The 19,907-nt window shown below is 38.8% G+C and overlaps 1 protein-coding gene across 1 annotated transcript in view; it reads left to right on the top strand.

Moving 5' to 3' along the window:
• Positions 1-19,907, top strand: part of LOC150089523 (ecotropic viral integration site 5 ortholog-like) — a 338,392-nt gene that overhangs the window by 59,675 nt on the left and 258,810 nt on the right. The window contains exon 2 of the mRNA XM_090368641.1: positions 17,814-18,044. Within this exon, the coding sequence (XP_090224767.1) occupies positions 17,814-18,044 (231 nt within the window). The remainder of the gene's footprint in view (positions 1-17,813; positions 18,045-19,907) is intronic.

The raw sequence follows: 19,907 nt of genomic DNA, 5'->3' as shown, positions 1-19,907 counted from the left end.
CCCCTACCCCTCCTGCAAGTTTGTCGCACTGGTAGTGAATCACCCTATATATATATATATATATATATATATATATATATATATATATATATATATATGGCGCAATCGTAGTTTTATGCTTTGCGCAGTTCTTGAATCGAGAATTTCACTTTCAATGTAACCGCTTTGATATTGAGTGACCTAGCCACAAAATGTGTGCCTGCATTAATATACCCGTACAGTTAACATGTTCACTTATCACGAACAGTGTCAGATGACCAATAAAAGTTTTATGCATAACAAATTACCGTAAAATGATGTTTAAATATCGAACCTACTAACTTAACGGTCGATAAAAACTTTATATGCGATCCTGCACTCTTTTGAGCAGTTGGGAATGATTGGTAATTCATTTCTAAAAAAGACTCATTCCACTGGGAAAACTGGGAGGCATCAGCTGCTCATATCACCTTGAATTCACGATGTATTATGGCAAGGGTCGGAAACTTTTTCTTCGTGAGTACCACTGTTGTTCATTTCAATAATAAAAATCTTCAAGCGTGCCACTTGGATAGGTGTAGAAACATAGAAATAAGAAATTCGAATAAGAATTGGGGTGCCTAGGGTTGTCAATGCCTGTATTAAGGCGAATAGGATACTTAGAAGGAAATATAACTTTGCTTTTTTTTTAGTTTTTATTTTCATCTAAGTACTGTTTAACCACTTAACGTAAACGGCAATAAGTGTTAAGGCCAGTGAATGCTATTGCTGTGTGCAATAAGCTGAAATGAGGTTAGAGAGCTAAACAAAGAATTAAAGAGCACACCTACAACACCTCTCAATCTTGTTTTATATGTTTTAGCAAGTGGCACTTTGCTCACCGCACTTCGCACTTTACAAAAACTGAAAAACATATCGAAGTGGAGATAGCTCTACTTCTAAGAATAATTCGTGTCTGTTTGATCTGTTGGTTGTTTTCCCTGTTAGAAACAACAGACATACATAGGTCTTTTTTTTTTTCCTCCAGCTAATTTCAGAACTCAGTGGCATAAATGACCACTGGATCAAGAGGTATGCGAGTTGTAAGACTAGTGACGCGAGGGTATATAAGTACACTTGCTTTGAGTGACTAGGGTTCATTCAAGCCCATGACTGCTAAATACGGTGCTATTTCTTGTATTCCCTCTATCTTGTGAACTCCGTTGACTATGTGGTCGTCCAGAGTCAGAGTATAAACATAATTATTATTATTTTTTTTTGTTTTGGAGAAGACTATAGTCCAGTAATCGGTGTTGTAAGTACAGAATTACACACACTGCCAGGGCGGAATTTACGCTTAGGCAAACAAGGCCACTGGATCAAGGGTCCAGAACAACTCTCGTTCTAGATTGTGTTGCATTAATTAGATTATCTTTTGAAATTAGGCGGATGTAAGTGGTTGCTTAAAATAGTGACTTACATCCTCATTAAAATAGCCTCAAATTAGTGTTTCGGGTGTCATTATTTTAAAAATTCATTTCAGTACTCGATTTTTACTGAAATTTCCTCCTATTTTAAAAATAGAATGAATTTTTAGTGGCAAATGACCCCAGTGATGAAAACTGTCACTGTGGTTCTCCAAAGTTTACCTTTGTTATATTTATTTATTATTTATTTTTTTTTTTAGGACATACTGGTATTCAGTCATTCAGTCACTTGTAGTGGAAGGGTTGGGGGGAGGGGAATGAATTCCTTGCTTCATTCCGAGCAGCAGTTGTACCTTATCTTCGCAAGATTCTGTGCTTCTATAGGTGAATGCTGCTCTTACTTCGGTGTTTTTATTTATTTATTTTCCTTTCAGTATGTGGTTCTTAATTTGGTTTCCGTCACTGTGTGCAGGGTGCAGTTAGTGCCTCTCTAGGGGGGGGGGGATCAGTGACAGTTAGTCGACGCCATTATCAATCTCTTTTATTTCGTGTCATATTTCAAGGATAATTAGGGGCTAATAAGTTGGAAGGGGAACGATATGTGGTGTGCCATCATTAAAGAATAATTAAAGAAAGAAAACAACATTACGTGATTTTTGGATTAAGATATAGAGTTATATACGATGAGGCGGAGATGACCCATCGTACTGGCTGATGCGCTGCTTCTCTGACTTTGAAAACGGTTCTTTTTGTTTATTTTAATCTTCAGGCTTTTAAGAGTGGAAACCAAAACATCTTTCAGTCTACAACTCTAAATTATCTAAAAACCCATGCGAGGGCTGCATGGATTTTTGGATATTTTGTCTAGGGTAAGCAAATTTTTTCCCTACTGGCAACTGGTTTTTCATCCCGTAAAACAAGAAAACCGACAACATAATAGTTGCAATTTACACCTACACAGAACATGCCACCACCTTTTAGTCGTCACTGCGAAAAAACGAAAATAACAAACCTTTATATGCACCTCGAACCCAGTGAGTACGCTTGGATGCTCTAAATCCTATCTAGATAAGGATGCTTTCTTCCAGTGAGTGAGTGAGTAATATTTCATAATAAAAAAAAAAAAAAACACCCACTTAGCTGGAATTTTGTTTCTTTCTACGCTAACTCCAGTTTTTCTTTATTTTGATATAGACGGAAAGTGCTGTCCGCCATTATCAAAGGTGAGTGAAAAAAGATTGTAGGATTTAAACTCCCATCGAGCAAACGTGTGAGCTGCCATAATCGTTTTCTGTCACTTAAATAATAATCGAAGTGGCAGGAAATTACGAATAGTAATAAGAAATAATCGAGAGGTTAGCCAAATGTTCTAGGTTTAATGCATTGGTATGTCCCTACATCCCCATCCTTTCATTGTTAACGTTGCCTTGACCCCCGAGCTCTATTTGACGAAAGAGAAAAAAATGCAACTTACTAGATGGAAATTCGACCTTGTGAAAGGTGCATAAAATGGTAAGAGCAAATTTGAGAAAAAATAGAACTATATTCCATACTGGAGCAGCCTACAGCACTCGACGATATAATGTTTCACAAAAGAAATAACTGTCGCCATTCAGGATTCATAAATTGTTTACTGATAGCTCTCACAGTTCTGACCTTTTTCTCGCACATTAGCATCTGGGAAAAGAAGCTTTTCAAAACTAAAACTTATACGAATTTGCATGCTGTCAGCGATGCTTCAAAATGGGTAAACAACTTGGCTAATTTGTCGATGGAAAATGCCGTTTACAGCAAATAGAACTATAGTAAAATTACGTTTACAGCATATAGAACTATAGTCGATATGGCATTAAATAAAGCTTGCAAGATTTGTTTATAAGTTATTGTAAACAAATAGGTACTTCTTATTTTATATAAATTATATTTTTAAGTTTATATAAAGTTATTAAATTAGACCATAAACTATGCATATTTTTATATTTTCCAGTTTTAAAAAATCACTTAATTTTTTTTAAAATTAGTGATTCATTATTATGCCACGGTCTTAGCTATCCCTTAAAAATTCAATGTTTTCTCTTTTTAAACTACATTTTTGGCAAAAAAAAAAAAAAGTGAATTAAATAGTCCTTCACTGCTAGTGACAGTTACTGCGGGTCAACTGGGTTTGACATAAATTATAGTGACATAAACCAGAGGGAGATGCTATCAGCGTGCTGCCTCGGAGCCTGCAAACTGTAAGACCGAGCCGGCTTATTAAAATCGAAATTTTTTATTGTTGAATTTGTATGCGTGTATTCTTTGGTGATCTTGAAACTACGTCGTTCTGCCCCTAATATGTGAAGTGGCTTTAAGAGAGGAGGCGCTCTTAATCTTTTACTTTCTTTCCGAGGGTGTGTTACAGAAGCATTCTTTACTCTATTAATAGTTCCCAGATGACCGATGACCTCAACATATGTGAACTATATTACAGATTACTCCGATGATACGGAGCTAGCTTACGTGCATTTTAGAGAGAGTGTGTCTTAGTTTAATCCTAAATTTATTATTTTTTATTCGTGAAAAAAAAAAAAGACGATAAAAAAAGCAGTTTATTATACGCTAATTAATATTATAATACAATAAGACACAAAAGTTCGATAATTGCTTAAATTTTGTATCAACACTAGTTAAAGAGAGGTAAGTAATAAGCGTTTATTAATAATAATGTTTGACTTAATGGTTACAAAAACGAAACTACCTACATATGAAACCATTGTTGAAATGGGTGGCAAAATACTATTATGGCATGTCAATGTTGAAAAATATTTTAAAGGGCTACCATGGCAACAGCTTGACTGGAGTTACATAGAGATAAATGACTCTTTTGCACGTAATCGGCACACCACACTTGTCTTTCCAGAGAATGCAACACACAGAACTTTTTTTTTCTTTTTTTGTCTCTACGGGTTTCAGTTCTATTCCATATCCATATTTTACTAGTTCAAGAAATTCGTTATAAAATTTTATCTTTTTAGGGTCCGTAGTCTAGCGAAGGACCCTTATAATGTCACTCGGTTGTCTGTCTGCCCGTCCGTCTGTCACAGCATTGTATCTCTGGAACCACTCAACCTATTGACTTCAAATTTTGCATGGGTTTGTACATTATGTGGGCCAACAAACGCCATATTGATCGTTGTTGACAAAAATTTGTCTGAGAAATGTGGGGGGGGGGGGTAACATATGGGAGGAATAAAAAATGTTGTCGACAACCTACAGCTTATTATACGCCGTTGGAAAGAGATCAACGAGTAGGTTTAAAATATAATTTTAAAATATTTTTAAAATTAAAAATTGCGGCGCAGGACAGGAAAACGTGAGTAATTTTCGTGTCTTCCCCCACTCTATTTCCGTCTAATGTAGCTAAAAATTTAAAAATCACATTAGATATGCGTTATTCGATGCCTATCAAGGGAAAACTATTCCGATTGAAATCTATCATTTACTTTTTGTGTTAAAATTAAAAAAAACAATTGTTTATTGCTCTTCGATAGCGCGCTTTTTGTACTAAGTAACTCTCCTTTTGGTGACAAAAAGGTTGTTAAATAGTTAGTTAATAATTATATAAAGGTCATTTATAAATTTTGCGACGAAAAGTATTTTTTAACAATTTTCAAAGCTGGAGTTGTCCCGGCAAGGAAGTACTGTACTGAGAGGACCAGTGTTGAGGTGGTGGGGGCGCCTGCGCGGAGTCTTGCACGGCTCTCACCGGCCAATCGCTTTTCCCCAAGACATTAATCGCTTCTCCCACCCTTGTCATTCACAACAACTGGAAAGACTCGAATAGAAAACATTTTCGTTAGTTGCTCAGTTTTAGGCCAGGCAGGAGTACTAGAAACTGTTTTCAGTTACCATAAAGCTCTCTATTTGAGATACGACCATTCGTGACTACGGACCCTTCACTCTGAGTGCCCGGCACTCAGTAGTTGATCGATTTATTTTTTGTGTATGGTGTCTAATCGAGTATCGCTATTGTATTAAAATATAACATTTGTTATTTTAATTTTTGTAAATATACAAGCATTTATACTTTAATTAAATATGACTCCAATTATATTCTCTTATTCCTATTGGAACGTGCAGTATATATTCGATATTTAACATTAGCATTAGCAAAGGCACATGGTGCAAGAAAGCAAGCTTATATAACATCAGCCAAAAAAAAAAAAACCTTATTTCACCCATCCACTCGCTCCAAATGTTTGTCAAGTTCTGCCTTGAATCTATTTAAGCTATCAACTTCTACAACGACAGATGGAAGTTTTGTTCCAGCAATCAAGCACCCGCTGGCTAAAGGCAAACTTCCGCACATCTATCCTACAACCGTCTTTCCTCAATTTGAATTTATGCCCTCTCAGGCGATTATTCTGAGCAAGAGGAAGAATCCCATCCGCATTGAGCACGCTGAAACCATTCAAAGCTTTATTCACCTCAATCAGATCACCTCACAGGTGCCTAGTCTCCAGACACTATAACTTGCAAAACTTAAGCCTTTCTTCGTAAGAGCAATCCTTTGTTCCATTCACTAATCTTGTTGCCCTTCTCTGTACTCGTTCCAAAAGCTCTACATCCTTCTTAAAATGAGGCCTCTAGACCCGTATACAGTACTCAAGGTGTGGCCTGACAATTGCCTTATACAAGCGGATAATCACCTCCTTATCCCTGCGAGAAAAATTCCTGTATATCATTGACAAGACACCGTGAGCTACTCTTGCAGACCATCTGCACTGCTCAGAAAACGTCATATCTGCCTGCACAACTACCCCCAGGTCATATTCATTTTCTATCACTGTCAGTATGGTACTACAGAGTTGATACGTTACTCTGGGATTACTGCTTCCCATATGTAGTACTTTACATTTATCAATGTTAAACTACATTTGCCACCTCTCAGCCCATCTGCTCAACTTTTCTAAATCCTGTTGCAGCAGTGTACTATCATTAGTGTCATTAAAACCCTGCCAACCTTCGTATCGTCTGCAAACTTGGATATTAAGCCTGATATACCATCATAAATATCATTTATAAATACAGAAAACAACAATAGACCCAACACTGAACTCTGGGGACTCCACTAATAACATTAGTTCACGAAGAGCAGTTTCCATTAATTACCACTCTCTGTCTTCTCCCACTCAACCATCCCTTTATCCATAGCAGCAATTTACCTCCAATGCCACACTGCTCCAATTTATGCAAAGTCTTCCATGTGCAACAGCATCAAAGGCTTTTCTAAGATCCAAATATATGATATCAAAGTTATTCTTTGCATCCAGTTCCTTTGTGACTACATCATACTGTCCAATCAAATTAGTCAGACAAGACTTCCCCTTAACAAACCCATGCTGTGTCCGAGCTATAACTGAAGTCTTGTTTAGATGATCCTGCAATGCTTCTTTAACCAGTGCCTCCATTAATTTCTCTGGAACAGAAGTTAAACTAACAGGTCTGTAATTACCTATGTCTCCCTTTGATCCTCCTTTGTGGATTGGGGTCATATTTGCACATCTCCAGTCTATGGGTACCTCCCTTGAGTCCAGGGAAGCTCTCTTAATTATGGCTAATTAAGGGTTTGCTTACTTCCTTTACTGCCTCCTTTAATATAACTGGATTGATTCCATCCACCCCAGGTGCCTCTTTTCTTGTATTTATCTTCAACAATTTCTCCTCTAGTTTACTCTCAGTTATTACAAGATTATATAGCTGGCTTTCGTAAAAATAGGTCGTGCTTAGATCTTATGGTCAAGGCTGAATTCGCCATTCGAAATGCCTTCGTTAAACGTGAACATCTGGTAATGGTTTCAATAGACATAGAGAAGGCTTTTGACACCACCTGGCGGCATGGCATACTTGGTGATCTATACGCCCTTGGTCTGAGGGGCAACCTTCCTATATTTATTCAAAACTTCCTATGTACTAGATCGTTTCAAGTTCAGTACCAACATGCTCTCTCTACAACGTTCATGCAGGAAGAAGGTGTTCCACAAGGATCAGTACTGAGTGCCACTCTGTTTGCTCTTAGAATAGATTCTATTACAAGACAGCTTCCAAATTCAATCGAGACTTACCTTTATGCAGATGACCTCTCCATCTCCTGCCATTCCCAAAATATGAGGTCTATTGAACGGCAGCTTCAGATATCACTAAATAAAATACAACAGTGGGCTAGCATCAATGGCTATCGGCTCTCGCAGCAGAAAACAGTTGCAATTCATTTTTGTAGGCAGCGCAAACTTCATCCAGATCCCGAACTTCAAATTTCTAATGTCTCCATCCCGGTCACTAATAATATCAGATTTCTAGGATTAATCCTTGACAACAAGTTAAATTTTATAGACCATATTAAAAACGTACGTACTTCCTGTCTAAAAAAGTTAAACATTCTCAAAGCTTTATCCGCCCAAACATGGGGTGCAGATCGTACTTCTCTGCTTCGGCTATACAGGTCATTAATCAGATCCCGCCTTGATTATGGAGCTCCCATCTATGATTCTGCCAGAATGAGCGCATTACGCTGGCTTGATCCCATTCAACACAGTGCTTTGAGGATTGCACTTGGTGCTTTTAGAACGTCGCCCAAACATAGCCTCTATATTGATGCTCATGAGCCCCCATTATCGTTACGTAGAAAAACACTGTTACTAAAGTATGCCGTTAAGATACAAAGCTGTGCCTTGCATCCGATTCAGTCATACTTGTTCAATCCACCACTAGAAAACCTCTTCAGAAATAAACCTAGCATAGTAAAGCCAGCTGGTCTTCGTCTCCTTGAACTGATGGAAATTTGGAATCTTCCCGTTCATTCCGTACAACAGGTAGCAACCTGCTGCCAACCACCATGGGCTTCTCTTCCTCTGGTGACTTGTGACACTTATCTCTGCCAATGGGGAAAAGACATTTTACAAGCATCTAATATCATACAACTTCATGCAGTTCACACTCAAAGATATAGTGATTTTTCCCCAATTTATACAGATGGCTCTAAATCAAATTCAAACGTTGGAGCAGCTGCAGTGTTCCCGAATACAGTTATTTCAGTATCCCTTCCATCTGAATTCAGTATCTTTTCAGCTGAAATATATGCAATTAAACTGGCCTTACAAAATCTCTGTGCTGATCGATCTTTAAAATCAGTTATTTACACCGATTCGCTTAGTTCAATCATGGCTTTATGTAATTTCTCAGATAAAGTTCACCCTGTTATAGAAGAAATACGAAACATATTACTAAAAATTGAAGAACGCCATCAACAGGTCATCTTCTGTTGGATTCCAGCACATTCTGGTATTTTGGGCAATGAACTGGCTGACAAAGCCGCAAAAAATCCAACTAGCTTTGACTTAACTAATATCCCTGTTCCGCCATCAGACTTTGCAGTAGCTATTCAAGCTGCATGCTTGTCAGAATGGACAACAATCTGGCACTCTCAAACAAATAATAAATTCTTTCAATTTAAACACGATCCAAAAAATTGGTGCTCCAGTATCCGTACATCAAGACGAGAAGAAGTAGTCCTATCAAGGGCAAGAATAGGTCATACCTATCTAACCCATCTTTATTTACTTAGAGGAGACGATCCACCACAGTGTCCACATTGCTATATAAATCTGACTGTTAAACACATACTCATTGACTGCCCCTACTATAGACAAGACAGAGCATCAACCCTGCTATCACTGGTAAATCTCAATAAACCAATAACTTTAGAGAATCTCATTGGTGACAAGGCAAATATTTTCGAATTTTTCAACTTTCTGAAGCAGATTGGACTTTTTAATCTTTTCTGATTTTATGAAAAAAATTTTTTTTTTGATTTCCCTATATAAAAATTGAATAGGCGCATTATAGCCATAGTAGCTTATGCGCCATTAAACGCCCATAACAATAACAACAACAACAAGATTATATAGCTTACTGCCAGAGTGGAATACACCTCTGGCATTCCCCTCCCTGAATAACTTCTCATGTGTGAATGTCGATGCAAAATATTCATTTCGTTTTTTAGCTACCTGAGCAGGATCATCAATTTCTTTGTTATTTGGTTTTTTTTAGGAGCATTAGCAACTAAGGCCATATTGCTCCATGATATGCGGTGGTCATTCCCTGACCTTTCCGCATCCTCCATATTTGGTGGTGACGGGCTCGAACCCGGGACTAATCAAGACGCATGTGCTATGCACTGCTGCTCCTTCCCACCTGGCTACAGAGGCGCCTCATCAATAGTTGAACCATCGATATCAAGTGGACCAATCTGATTCATCCCCTTCCTTCTAGAGTTTACATAAGTAAAGAACTCTTTGCTGTTTTTCTTTGCAACCTTTGCCAAAGATTTCTCGTAATCTGCCTAACCTCCTTTGTAACTTGGTTACAGACCAGCTTATATCTATCATAGGCTTCTGTGTGACGTGTTAATTTATATGTATCCCATGCATTTTGCTTCTCTGTCACGTGTCTAATTAGTTTATCTGACATCCATTTAGGCCTAAATCTTCAACATTTATTTGTTAGTATGAAAAGCCTAGTAGCTTCCAAGATTAATTCTTTGAATGCTTCCCATTTTGAATTTGCTGTTGGTAACGTCATCAGTTGGTTCCACCGTATAGAATTTAAATACTGTCTCAGGCCACAATAGTCACCTTTGCGAAAGCAAAAACCCTTCCCTTTACCCTTGATGGTAGTTACCACTTTGACTAAATCCCACATTAGCACACTGTGATCACAGCCACCTAGTGGTTCCTTTATCTGTAGATTCTTGATGCATGAAGAATCACTACTGATAATCAGATCAAGAGTATTACTCCCTCTAGTTGCCTCCCGAACATGCTGCTGTAGAAAACAATCATCCACAAAAGCCTTGCTAGTGTGTGAGTGACCAACCCACAAATTCCAGTCAATATCCGGGAAATTAAAACCCGGGAAATTATAAGACACTCTGATTTACTGGCTCACTCTATTTCGCTGCACAACTGCTCATTATACTCATCAGATTCATTAGGCCTCTAACACATACGTACTCTCATTTTTCCTTTCCCAGTGCTTATGTCACACCAAACAGGTTTGCCGACCGGGCTAGCCGAGTGGGTAAAGTACCTGCCCGGCAACCCAAAGGTCGCGGGTTCGATTCCCGCCTCGGGCTTGGATCAAAGTACTGCAAAAACCTTGGGAGGTGCAATATGGCCACAGAAGCCGATGCGCCAACAACTACCAAATCAAAAAAAAAAAAAAAAAAAAAAAAACCAAACAGGTTCAACATTGCATTGTCCACCCACATCAATTGAATGCACTTCCTTATATTTTATGTGTTTCTTAACTAACAGCATAACCCCTTCTCCCTTCCTGTCCTGTCTTTCCTCTCTGTACACAGAACAACACTGAACCCAAATTGCAGTTCTGCACTGCTTATGTGTGTGTGACACCATGTCTCTGATATCCCAACAATATCTCCCTTTGATGTGTTGACTAGCACTTCAAGCTCATCGAATTTATTAACTATACTCCTAGCATTGGTGTACATGCAAAAGTATACATGTACCTGTTTCTGCTCTTAATTACCCTAACACAGCCCATTACTTGTTCCACTATGACTCCCAGCAGTTCTGGAAATTCCTATTGCCTTGCTTTCCAGGCTGCTGCTCAATTACATTTCAATAGAAGTAGTGCAAGGATCACTTTTACCTCTGCCAGCGGCTACTGTTAATCTATTACTCCGTGTATCCCCCAAAACTAGCAGTTTTCCGACCCACCTAACCCTGCCTCGATAGCATCAGCAAATATTCTTGCACCCTCTCAATTTAAGTGTATCCCATCCCTGTAGAAGCAATTTATCCTGTTAACAAGCACAGACCAGGCTGAGAAAAATTCTACCCCTTTAGCCTTGCACAATCTCTCCCCCCAGGTCAAATCGCTCGACAAGACTCTCATCATATACTCCCTCCTATCGTGTCTGGGCAGAATTGCAGACACTTTCAAATTCAACCCTAACTCATGGCTTTTTTTCAGCATTGTCTTGTACTTGTTAAGTAATTCTGCCGGTCTCATACTCTTAATATCATTAGTGCCAATGTGTACAACAATATCACCTTTTGTGCCCTTAAAGGATGATATCTGCCCTACAACGTCATCAACCTTTGTCCCTGGCAGACATACCCTGGTCCTGTTCCATCTATCCTTTTTGCACAATATGTTCCCCGTTTGCCTGACAATAGAGTCACCTACAACAACTAGTTCCTTTGGGACCAGTTGTTGTAGGTAACAACATTCTGTCTTGAGGGTTGCCGCTGTGTTGCGTGATGTTCTAGTGCAAACTATGGCATTGATGTGGGCAGCTGAGAGCTTGATGGGCATTCACCCTGTTCTTCAAGCTCTCATAAAAGCCCACAACAATGCCGAGTTGGCGCCTGATTTCCTCGCGCTCCTTACATCGCGCACACACAAAGACATTCCCCTTGGCAATATCATGTCCCGTTCCTGATTGTACACAAACATCAGACAAGCAGTGCATTTCAATAATTCAGAGGATAACCATCCCCCTCAGTTCTCCCCTGAGCAACAGCACTTCCACTAGTTTGAGCCTTTTGCTTTGCTGCTCTTGTCTGAGTCATGATTTCTATTCAAGTTCAATAAAATTCCAATGCAAAATATAACCCTAAACCTACATCACAATGCAGTTATAACACTATATATATGTATTTCGGTATCGAATATTATCTCCGAGTTACGTTATATGACTTTCTTATTCCCTGTCGACTTATGTATTAATTTATGATGTTACGTTTCTAATAACTAGGTCGCTATATTTATTTAGTTAAAAAAGTACAATTCAATTGACAATGAAATTTAATAAGATTAATAAATTTTACTAATTAATTGATACAACTATATTCGCTATCTAGTTTTCCGCTAAACCTTACGCTAGCACACATTGTATCGTATAACAATGGCGGCAAGTTAATCTACAGACATGAGATGTTATTTACTTTCCACGGACACGAGGTATTTTATGATCACATTAAGGAGAGTGTAAGACAGACAGACTACGTCAAAATTGTAACGCTTTCCGTACACTTATTAGTCGAATTAAAGTTCTATATAAATGGCTCAAGTAAATAAAAATCAGCCCTCTACAAATGAAAACAGAGTGATGTTTTCAATTGATAATGATATTTATTGTTTGTATACATACGAGCTATATATTATAATTAGAAAATTTTAAAATGTTATCCGCATATATTAATAACTTAGAAATTATAAAATAGTTAACAGTACTTTGGCCTTTTCAAAATGATAAAGGATTGATTCTCTTGCAATCTCTTGTTTTTTCTGGGGCTGGCAGAATTTAAACTGCTCGAGAATAAATTTTGAACCCGGGCTTTTTCCACCCGGTGTGGGGAGGACGTGACGATACCACTGTTGCTACAACCGCAGACAAGGTTTCACCTTATGCACTGCAGCTGAGAAACTGGCTAAACATATGGGCATTAACAATTTCAAAGCTAGTGATGGGCGGCTGTGGCGTTTTATAAATGGCCATGGCATATGTAACAGGAAAGAGCACGGTGAAGCTGAGTGTGCTGCAACATATTCAGTTGAGCCTTTCAGACTCCGCCTCAATGAACTGATAAATGCTCTTATCCCAGGTGTATAATGGAGATGAGACTGAGTTATTCTGATGGTCCCTACCAAAAAATACTCAAGCCTTCAGAAACGAAGACAAAACTCCTAGAAAGAAAATGAGCAAGGAACATTTTTCAGCTTTATACTGTAAAAGTGCTGATGACCACCATCACCTGAAGCTGGCTGTCGTAGACAAATCATTACGCCCACATGTTTTGAAAAATTACATGACTGTTATTTACTACCATTCAAAGAATAGCACAAATTCAACGTTAGCATATTTTCTGATTGGTTTTTCAAGCATTTTGTCACTGAAGTACGTCGATATCAGCAAGAGGTCACAAAGGTGGCTCCCAATGATGTGAAGGCTCTTCTTTTATTAGATAATGCTCCTGATCACTCAGTTGCTGAGAAATTAGTCAGCAGTGATGGCAAGATCCGTACCATGTTTCGTCCTCCTAATACAACCCATGGATCACGGAGTCATGGTCTCATGCAAGAGGCTCTACCAGCGACGGTATCTGAATGAAGTTTTGGTCAGGAGGAAGAAGACTTAACTGAAGACACAAGAGGCCAGCGTACTCTGCAAAACATAAAAAATTATAACATCATGTCAGCAATTTACAAATCTGCTGCTCTTGGAATGATAAAAACCACCACATTGGCTCATAGCTGAAAGAAGTTGCTTTTTGACAGTGACCCTGACATTGATTTTGAAGGGCTTGAGCCTGCCGACTTCCATCAAATGCTACGCCGTGCGGGGGAGAGAGATGTTACAGTGGAGGACGTAACTGACTGGCTAGAGGAAAGTGACGTAGATCTGGGCTACCAGGTCTTGACACCAGAGATTATTGATGAAGTGAGAGCGGGTGACATTGAGGGAACGTCCAGTGATGGTGAAGAAATTAACAAACCAAAAAGGATAACAGTACGAGAGGTACTTGATCTTGTCATTCAGTATGTCAGCCTCTCAGACAACAGTGAAATCCAACCCCACTACCACCATTTACGTATGTTAAGAGAGGCTGTCATAAGGGAGGTAAAGAGACGAAGCTGGACACATTCTTTAAATCTGTTGCTGCTCCTGGCCCATCTTCGTCCCAGCCTGACTCATCATCACAGCAGGCCACTTCAGTGGAGCTAGGGAGATCCACAGACAGAATAAATTATTCTGAGCCCCCACTATACGGTCACGGCACAACAAACTCAGTTCTACTCCATAAAGGTAAGAGAAAATATTTTTGATTTTTGTTTTTGTTACATTATTTATGTATTCTAATATATTTATTTTTACATATTGTACTACTTACATTGCTTATAAGTAATGTACTGCATTGTGTGTACACTACCTATTATATTAATCATGTTTACTATGAGTACTATACAGTTAAATGTTTCGTTAAATATTCATTCGGAAAATTTGGACTCCCCGGTTTTTCATACCACCCTTCTCCCCTATTAGTCTCCGACATCGAGGATCATCTGTATTCTGATCTTGTCTTCAGAAGTTGGGTAGCCAGCAAGACTTAACTATATGGCTCTTTTCCGCTACCTTCCATATAATAGGTATATAGCTTGACAATTTTACTGTATGCTGTTCTTCTGTCATTGATTTCTACTGGTCATGACTGACAACTGTCATTGAAATTATAATTACTGATATTTGCTTCTGCAAATGAAACTTTACATGGCAAATTTACAAATTTTTTTCTTTAACCAATTAACTAACGTTACTCAATAGCATTGCGTTTTCTAAATTATCAAAACTAAAACCTAACCATGACTCACTTTATTTAATGAAGTCATGCTAACCAAAATAGGAAATTAGCGATTAGTGTTTAATTAAGCACTTAGGAAACGTAACGTTATTACTATGGGACATCCAACCATTTTAACTAAGGAACAAAACAGATAAAACGGCAAAGGTTCGCAGGACGCATGGGCTCTCGCTGGAACCCATGTGACCTGCAAACAACCTTACCACTACGCATTTTTCAAAATTGGATTAAGTTTTTATCTACGTACACTGAAAGGACATAATTCAAGGAATACATGGTTCCTGGGCAACGCGACACTGTCATCTTTCTCGATAGTGGACGAACCCATCGCTTGGAAGGTATATAGGTACAATGCATCACTGCATTCACGTAGACAGTAATTCGATGTATGGATAAACGTCGTGAGCTAACCGACTTTGAATAGGGACGATAGTGGATGCCCGACGCATGGGTCACTATCGTGGAGGTGCTACAGAAAATGCACTGTCCCCGTTAGACAGTATCAAAACTGTATCAGGAATACGCCATTTCCAGAATAACATGGATAGAACTGTGGGCGGAAAAAGGAGGTGGATGAACGTGGTGGCCGTCGACGTCTGTCTCGCATTGTTTCAGCCAACCGGAGAGCGACAGTGGCACAAATCGCTGCAGACTTCAACGAGGGAGGTCTCAACCAAGACCATCAGGCGAGCATTAGCCGCAATAGGTTATGGGAGCCGCCAACCCACCAGAATCCCATTGCTAATACCACGACACAGGACTCTACGCCTCAACTGGGAGAAAAGAACATCGGTACTGGACCATGGATGATTGGAGATGGGGCTCCTGGTCCGATGAGTCCCTTTCCAGTTATTTAGAGAGGACGGGAGGGTGCGTATCTAGCGGAAACCGCACGAAGCTATGCACCCGTCATGTCAACAAGGAACTGTTCAGGCAGGTGGACGGTCGATAATGGTCTGGGGGTGTTCAACTGGCACACGCTAGGCCTTCTGGTGAATCTCCGAACGGTCCAGGTTACATGTCCATCCTTGCAGACCATCTGCATCCCTTCATGGTCATCGTACACCCACAGGGCAATGGATTCTTCTAGCAGGACAATGCGCCTCCCCGCAGATCCAGGCGCCTCCGTAGTCAGGTGGGCAGGAGCAGCAGTGGGTAGCACACGCTTCTTGATTAGACCGGGGTTTGAGCCTGTGACCACCAAATACGGAGGATGTGGAAAGGTCAGGGAATGACCACCGCATATCCCCGGAGCAATATGGCCTTAGTTGCTAATCCTTCTAAAAACCAAATAACTAACAAACAAACAAACAAACCCCACAGAGCCCTGGTGACTAGAACATGGTTCGAAGAGCATTCCGCAGATTTTAACACCACGGAATCGCCTTCCCGTTCGCTGGACATGAACCCTGTGGAGCATCTTTTTGATGCTGTGGAAAGGTTCGTTCGAGCTTTGGATCCTCCAGCCAGGAATGCGATGGAATTATGGACAACGGTGCAGCAAGCATGGATGGAAATACGCCTTCGTGATCTAATGGATTCAATGCCTCACCGTCTGATTGCCGGGCGGAAGGTGGGCCCAACCGTTACTAGTTGGGTATCTCATAATTTCTGTCCACTCAGTGTATATCAACAGTTAAATTTTTTACATTTAATAATTAAATACGAAAATTCATCAATTATGCTTAACACAATAAACATAATTATTATATGAGTATGATATTATACTGAGGAGGAAATATTAAAATATCATAAAACAATACAGAAAAGTAGAATATTACTAAAAACGGATATTTTCAAAAGTCAGTATCAAAATATATTTTGTAATACACTTCGGGAGGAGGGGAGATACGCATAGCACTTGGGGGTTCTTACATCATTGCGGGCCCGCACACTGTGAAGGAGTGAGCCACCAACAAGTTGTATGCACCTTTGTGCTACGACTACGATGTGTATGCGACGATGTAAAGTGAATATCATATTGAAGCTACGAATTATTAAATACCTAATGACGTCGTGAACATGGGCACTCGGTGTGGGATGTAGCCTGTCCTGAATACCAGCATACATTAGAACAAGTAAGACTAAGGACCGCCAATAGATAACCCCCAACTCTTCAATTCACTAATTAGCCAGTGCAGCATCACAGGATGAAATTTTTGTTTATGTAGCATTCCTAGGACTAGAGAATTTATAGCAATCATGATACGTATCCCATGCAGAATCCTCTATCGCATTAATTTCGTTAACAATAGGTTTATTTTAATTTTGTTTGCTAGTTTTTCTCGGCATTATTTCGAGGGTAATCACCATACCATGCATAAAACTATTTTTGCTAAAAGTTCTATACATTGAACAAATTTTAATAAAAATAATCCTTAATAATCTTTATTGTATTCTTTAGCAGTCCTTTTTTTATTATTATTTTTCTCCCTCATTTAACTCAATAAAAACGATTCATATATAAATGTTTCGGAATGCTATTTAGCGACCCATTGTAATTTGCAATTACAATGTATATTGTAATTACTCCTAAATTAATAACTGACTCCATAAAGAAGTAAATATTTCTAATGATATTATGAAAGGGATAAATGTTTAAACTCTTTTCGTAACGTATACAGGAAATATAATTTAAGATTTATCGCGTTGAAAAAAAAAAAAAAAAAGAAGGATCACCAAGATGATCCTTTAATCTTCATCTTCAAGGTCTTCATATGATGAAGACCTTGAAGATGAAGCGATGTTGATCATTTATTTACACATTTATGGTTTAATTGAAGCAATACCTATTATTTAAGGTTGATAAAAACAGTAATACATATAAAAAGGGAATTAGTGTAGCGTAAACGCTTCAGGTCATGTCTTGATATCCTAGCATTAACGTGAGAGAGAAACTGCAATGTTGCAGTGCTTTGCCTAATGAGTATCTCTCGTATCTCTTTCAAATGTTATCCTAAAAGAATAAACTCTAATGATCCTTATTCGTTAACTCTTTTAGCAGAGACCACGACTGCTCTTCGTCCTCTGACTCTGATGGCCGCGACAGAAGCTGCAATTCCAATACCACCATCGACTCCGTAATTGGAGATATGGCAACCGACTCGCTGCCAGGCAGTCCCTCAAAGTGTACCGATAGCTGCGATAGCGGAGAGTACTCGGCGGACAGTCTCCCTGACAACTGTAGCAAGGAAGAAATTGAACTTCTTGCCCGACTGGAGAAACAGAACAGGTAACTGTTTTCCGCAGTTTTATTCAACTTGCTAATAATAGCACAAGAAGGTCTCATATTTCGTTTCCTCGGAAGTTTTATGAAATACTTAAATTTTATTGTTTTGAATTCTCTGAATGAAAAATTGGAAATATGCTACAAAAATGATATTAGACTAGAAATTCTACGATTGTATGAGTATTAAAGTAATAACTGGAGAGAATAAGTGAGGGGATGGGGTATTGATTTCAATTATTCTACTTCAGATGTGCTGTTACTTTGTTTCCACGCGAGTGTTCACTCCCTAGTTTATTAACTGTGAACAGCTGCCCGCTAAGTAGATGAGATAATGTGAATTGCAATGCCCGCTAAGGTGGATGCCTGGAACGTTTCAGCATTCTTTATTTCCCATTCCTCCATATTCTTCCGAGGCGCCTCCGTAGCCAGGTGGGAAAGAGCAGCAGTGCGTAGCACACGCTTCTTGATTAGACCGGGGTTCGAGCCCGTCACCACCAAATATGGAGGATGCGGAAAGGTCAGGGAATGACCACCGCATATCCCGGAGCAATATGGCCTTAGTTGCTAATGCTCCTAAAAAAAAAAAAAACAAATAACAAATAACCTCCATATTCTTCGACGATAAAGAACTTTAAAAGTCATAATACCATGACCTCCTCACTATTAATTTAATTCTCTTCCTCCCTTCAAACAGCTGTTATTTTTTTTTTTTTTTCTATGTGAAAAGTTTTGCTAATCATATTTTATAGTCGCCTATCCCAACCCAGAAGTTATCCAACTTCACTTTTGAACTTCCGGATATTCTGCTCAGATTGCTGGGGGAGGGGGTACAACCGAAATACGATGAAAAGTTGCACGACTTAACTTCCATAGAAATTAATTTATTTTCACTTCTGGTATCCAAAGAAACCTGATTCTAAGCTCAGGAACATAGAAATCAAACGGCTGTAAAAGTGCGAGTATATCGAAAGGATGGACGGCTATTTCCAAGATTATGGTAGGGCAATCACAAGCTTGAGACCAGTGTCTTAAATGTTAATAAAGGCAATTTCAAGTTCACCGAAACATCAGAAGTATCTCGAAGAAAAGGCCAAGAGCTACAAAATCCTAGGCTACTGGCATTAACATCGAGATGCCGTGACGTGGCATTTCGTTGTTAGGTCCAGATAATGGTCATCCTGAAATAGGCTGTCAATAGGAATGACTCGTCGTTAAATGACAGGGGAAAAGATACAGATGTTTTGGGAATAAACTGTCTTTTCCAACAGCAAAACGACAGATCAGTATAGGTTAACTGTTTCTGGGATTTTTTGGAATTTTGCTATATTGGATAATCGCAACATACTGGAGGCAGTCCTCGAAACCGCGACTTTCATTTCTTAGGCAAGTATGTTATCCATTGGACATTAACGATTATACGGAGCAGAGCTACTATTATCTAGTAAAAATAACAAATTACCCTTAAATACTAACGCTCAAGACTGTCTTTTGGTATCCTTAGGTCCGATGTACTCTTCGTTGGTGTTCGTAGGCCCTAAGTATACTCCATTCTAAAACCCCACTATATCAAACATATTAGAATGCCCTTGCATTAAATCTAATTTTTTAAAAAATAAATTCGAAAGCGTTTCTATAAATTTGGTTTTGAAGTTATTTCCACAACATTTATTCCAGCACTAACTCACTTACTCCCAATACGAACTTTAATAAAACATTTTTAATGATTTTGCTAAAAGAGAAAGTCGAAGAAACAATTTATCTTATAAATCACTGTTTAAAAATTAGTTTGTAGAATTTTATTGTCGGAATAAAATCGTTGAATTCTATTTCAGTTATATATAGTTTTTGGGTTCCTGTTTTTCGTAG

The sequence above is a fragment of the Mastigoproctus giganteus genome, chromosome 2 (assembly GCF_048544385.1).
Source record: "Mastigoproctus giganteus isolate SK-2022 chromosome 2, ASM4854438v1, whole genome shotgun sequence".
NCBI lineage: Eukaryota > Metazoa > Arthropoda > Arachnida > Uropygi > Thelyphonidae > Mastigoproctus > Mastigoproctus giganteus.
Note: the sequence above shows the minus strand (reverse complement) of the source record. Positions and strands in the feature narration are given on the sequence as shown.